Source organism: Lupinus angustifolius, chromosome LG15, assembly GCF_001865875.1.
Source record: "Lupinus angustifolius cultivar Tanjil chromosome LG15, LupAngTanjil_v1.0, whole genome shotgun sequence".
In the NCBI taxonomy this organism is placed as follows: domain Eukaryota; kingdom Viridiplantae; phylum Streptophyta; class Magnoliopsida; order Fabales; family Fabaceae; genus Lupinus; species Lupinus angustifolius.
In genome coordinates this window covers 13,128,064-13,133,599 of record NC_032023.1, presented here as the reverse complement: position 1 = coordinate 13,133,599, position 5,536 = coordinate 13,128,064, and the positions used below count along the sequence as shown (strand labels likewise).

General features: G+C 29.8%; 1 protein-coding gene across 1 annotated transcript; it reads right to left on the bottom strand.

The window, feature by feature from the left end:
* LOC109327285 (protein RESPONSE TO LOW SULFUR 2-like) lies at positions 4,582-5,294 on the bottom strand. Its single transcript, XM_019560358.1, has one exon. The coding sequence runs from the start codon at positions 5,174-5,176 to the stop codon at positions 4,811-4,813; it is 366 nt and encodes a 121-aa protein (XP_019415903.1). The 5' UTR covers positions 5,177-5,294; the 3' UTR covers positions 4,582-4,810.

The following is a 5,536-nucleotide window of genomic DNA, read 5'->3' as shown; positions in this document are numbered from 1 at the left end:
ACCGAACCATCTTGGTTCCCCCACCATTTTCCAGTAAATAAAATTAAAATTTACCCAATAAATTGCTTGACATGTTTTTAAAGATATGAGTGGATTAATTCATAATTATTCCACTTTTATCCCTATTATTTAACACTACTATAAAAGAAGAAAAACACATTTTGACTGGCATGGGTGAACGAGACCTTACTTGTTCATTGATAGTTTGATACTATATGTCATCAATTTTTATTTAATACTATTCATATGTTATTGATTTTATAATTTTTAATCTATATACATACATGTAAATGAAACATAAAATATTCAGATATATATTATCTCATATATGTTCATAAATAAAAAGAAAAGGGAAAATATTGCATATTCAAAATATTTAATATATTAGATACATCATACATGTAAATGATTTTTCAACATATATCTATACTATATATAAAGCCAAAACTTGAAATAACTTCCCTCATGGTATAATTTTCATTTCCTATATTGCCCTTAACATTATTTAATTTTCACAAAAAAAAACTATATAATTCTAAGCAACTATCATCAATACATTAATTAATCACATATCTCACCTTAAATTAAACATTATCATAAACAAAAAAAATATAATATATAAAAATTGAATATGTAGTATCATACAGTATTTACCGGTAGACATGAAGTACCTGTACACACTAGTGAAATAATAAACGAGAAACATGCTGGTAAAGGGATTAGAGAGCGACTTGCAATGAAAGCCGAAGGTGATTAAACATAGGTTTGAATTCATGGCGCAAGCACAAAAATAAGGAAGAACATACAAGAACGATATGAACTAGAGGGTATTTTTTCATTTGAATTAATGAATGTTTTACATTTAATAATTATAAATAAATGAATTAACTTTTTATTGGTTATCAAAACCCTTTATTTTAAAAAACAACACCCATTTACAATAATTCCTAGTATTCTTCTTCTTACCCAATATAAAATTGATAAAAACCCATCTACGTAATTGTAAAAGATCGACGAATTGAGGAAGCCACAGATTTTGCGTTATGTACTTTGGGATTGATGTCAAATTAGACCGAACCAGTCAAACACAATTAGCCTCGTTTAACATATTGTTTAACTTGTCTTATTCAACTAAAATATTTTAGATCAAATAATAATTTGAATTTTCAAACTACAGTAGTATAAAAATTCACAAGCTCAATTCACGAATCTTTCAACAAGTTAAACATATGAAACTCAAGATAAGCCAAAATTGTGAATATAACCAAATCAACTCCATGGACTATTTCAAGTTGAACATATAACATATGGTAATACGCTAACAATTCAAGGGGTCATGTATCTGACCACAAACTTTGAGATTAGGGACTCATACTTAATGTAATTTCATATGTTAAAAGCTTGCAAAATTATCATTTATTACATCTTTAATTAAATTTAGTATTTATTGATTACTTAAAATATTTTTTTTGGTATTACAATGAATTTCTCTTCACATTTTTTGGTAAAGAACTAATCTTTTTTGGGTGCATGATTACACCTTCCAACAAGCGTCGTTTCAAATAATTAAACTATATCTTTTGGTTATTCTAAGATTTAGTAAAGTTTTACTCCATTAGACCAATATCTTAATGGTTAATTACAATATTTGATATATTTCTACAAAACCACGATGAGTATGGGATAATCCCATTGTCAGTTTCCAAGATGCACAGAATATGATTTTCCACTTCATTATTTAGTAGATAGAATAAAGTAAGAGTAAGTAGGATCCAACTTTATCTGTCTATTCAATTTAGTTCAATTATAATTGGGCTCAAATATGATCGGACCTCATTGAATCTAAGACCGAGTTTGAGTTAAAAATTAGATTCAAACAATATTTAGGATCGGGCATGAGACAAAAATAACCTAACCCGTGCCATGGTCACTCAATTATCATATTTATATATTTTTATTGAATTTTGTATAGAACAATGAGATCTTTTTGTCAAAAATATCTTTGATTTTCTAATTTTTCTCATATATATATATGATTAACAATATATGTACATATATTATTCATATGTCAAGTTACATGTTCATAATAAGTAAAATATTAAGAATAGTTTATCTAAAAGATGTATGCCTTATATTTAATTAGGTCAAAGTTTGGGTTCAAAGATTGTCCCAATCGATATTTGGAGTTGAGTTAACTTCGGGTCTAAGTCCAGATTCAAAATATATATATATACTAATATTTAGGATTGTAACATCTAAACCTTGAGATGCGACCACCTAGCTCATGAATTTAATGGCCATGCTCACCCTAAGTTGGAGTTTCATAACAATCAGATTTGGAGTTACCATTTTTATCCTTTTTATAGAAACAATTTTAATGCTTTTAAGTTTGTTACTTTATATGGTTGGTTTTATCACAAATCCCAATTAGTTAGATGTATATTTAGAAAATTATCCTTCGTTATTATGTCTTGCTCATTTTTTCTTTCCAATACACATTAATTAATGGAAGTATTTTGGTAACAAGATCGATCAATATATTTAGGAATTTTAAAATAACATTATAAAAAGACCAAAATCTGAAAAGATTTCAATGAAAAGAAACGTAGTATGAATTGAAAATTAAGATCCGAAGAAATGCAACAAAAAAATCTTTAGTCAAAGATCCTATGTGTGAAGCCATTGACAAGCAAAGTTTCTCTATTAGGAAAAGTCAAATGGGATCAATTCCTCTTTTCGTTGCATCAAATATTAAATATAGTTGCTTGTTGGTTAATTTTATTGACATTTTCATATCTAGAAAATGGACAAGGCACCAACGTTTACATCAAATGCTTAGTGGATGAGAATCCAACTACTCCTACCAATTTTAATGTTAACAAAAAAATACACCCATTGAGAATATTAATTAATCTTACTCAATATTTAAAGCATTGGAACTATACAAGTAAAATGTTGAATGCACTGGAGTAGGTTTTTAAGTAAATGAAATGTATTTCAAGGACGACAAATGTTAATATGGTGGTAAATCTAATTTTTAAAGTGTGAGAGATCAATAAAAATAGGTGAAATAATGAAGAAAAATTTATAGATTAATATTTTCTCAATGATTATAAATTAGATAAACTGTCATGATCATCATTTGATTGATACATCTCTTATATATCCCACCTAGTAAGATTAAAGTTTGGGTTGTTATTAATGTAATATAGAACTCCCCATATAAGTTTTTTTTATATATTTGAATACAGGGGAATGACTTATAATTCATGTCTAAAAAATGAAATATATTTATGTTTTATGTACTTTATTATCCTCCACAATAACGACATGAGATTAAGATACCTTAAAATAAATATATCATATAAAAGTATAAAGTTAAGTAGATGAAACCCATAAATACAACGATAAAAAAAATCTGACCAAATATCCTCAATAAGGAAGTAGCCACACCTAAGGTTTTAAATTAGATTATAATTATAAATATGATGAATTTATCATAATATTTAGGAAATTAAATAAAAAAATATGGCCAATCCTATCATTTTCATCACTCATACACCAACAATATTAATATATTGTAATAATCACAACTAAAGTCGTATACCACAAATTAAAACGTGATCACATCCAATTGGAAGTGCCTCTCTCACAAGTGTAAGACCCACAGGCAAAATAATTCAGCAACTGATCTACGACCTAAAAGCCATGCACTAAATGAACATGTCATTGTCTAAACCTTCATTATCTTGCCAATTGCGTTGATAATAGAAGGAGCAATAAAAAATATATTCCCAAACATAAATAGGAATGCATTTTTCTAAAAGATAAATTAGAACTACTTTTTTATCATTCTAACTCTATTAAAGCTTATATCTACCATCCCGGCCTGTAACACTGAATCACTTTTTTTACACCATGAGGACTAAGAATACCCAAATACTAACAAGAAGCTCCTTTATTCCTAATAAAAGCAGATAATCAAGTTTTTGAGGAAACTCCTGATAGGTCGAGGAATGTGGCAGTGATATTTATTCCAATTAGAGAAGGAATAAAAAAGGGAAGGAAGAATGGAAGTTTCTGAATAATAGCTTACTAATTCATTTCATCACAATAGTATTATATAACCAATAGAAGTAACTATTTCCCTAACATTAAGGATTAGAGGACAATTTCCTCATAAACTATTAATTTAAAACTGAAACTTAATAACCGACTATTACATTTATTTATACGATCCTGTCAGACGTTTGGGTCTATTTGCAGCAAACTGAAAACCCAATCTGAGGAATTCTTCTTTGTTCAGTAGGGCCCTCCATATCAACTCCATCCTCTTCATTTCCTTGATAGACGGGGTAGAGAGGATCACGAGGTTCGAAATACTTACTAAGTTAATATATTGTTCATTAATGAAAGATGATTGCTTCAAAAAAAAAAAAAGAAGGGAAATATAACTTTTAAAGAGAATAAAATTATTTTTTATCATTAAAATAAGAATATAATTATTAGATTCGTTCATTAAACGCTAATATCAAATCATCTAACTTCTTTTATAATCTTGGATTCCTGATAACTGCAATAAAATCTAAGAACACTCTTTCATTCTTCACCAAATATAAAAAAAAATGTAAGAACAATCAAGACTCTTTGTCAATCCTCCAATCCACCAAACCAATAATCTACAACACAAAAACCTTACACCATAACACACACATTCGATCCACGCATTATGGATCGTCATATACAATAATTATACATCAAACAACACATGCTGCAAAATTCATCACAACATCATCCATCATCATCATCATCATGATGAAGGAATGGAAATGGAGGAGTCAGACTTATGAACGAGAGTCTGGGCGCGTGAGAGCTGTTCCGTAAGGTATACAATTTGTGAGTGATATTCACGCGCCTGGTGAACGGCCTCCGCTTCCAAATCTCCAAGCTGAGAGCACAACCTCTCTTCAGCCTCCTCCGCCACGCGCAGTCTCTCCCACGCGCTATGAAGCTTACGCTTCATTTCCTCTTCTCTCACCTTGCTCTCCTTCAACTCCTTCTCAAGCTCCTCGTTCCTCTTCTTCATCTCCAACGCCGCCGTGTCATTCTCCGGCAACACCTTCTTCCGCCTCTCCTGGTTCCCGCCGATGCCGATCACCGCCATAATAGGTGCCATAGAAAGAGGTGAGTCAAAAAATTATATAAATAATGATGATTAAAGTTGGAAAGAAGAGAGATGCGAGGGAAAGGGAGAAAGTTGTTTTTCTGAGGTTGTTGATTTTGTGGTGTGGCGACATGGGTATAAATATAGCTAATTAACTGTGTCCAGGTTCAATGAACCTGGTTTTCACCCCCCGAATTTTCACCCTATCAACGTTGCTGACGCATTTGCTTTGCTTTCTTTATATTTGTCCTTTTGCTATTTATCCTAAATATGGACATATAAACACGTAAACATGCAATTGAGAATTAAAAGTAAATTGTTTAAATTATTATTTTAAGTGTTATTACAAATAAAAGAAAAATAAAAAATGTC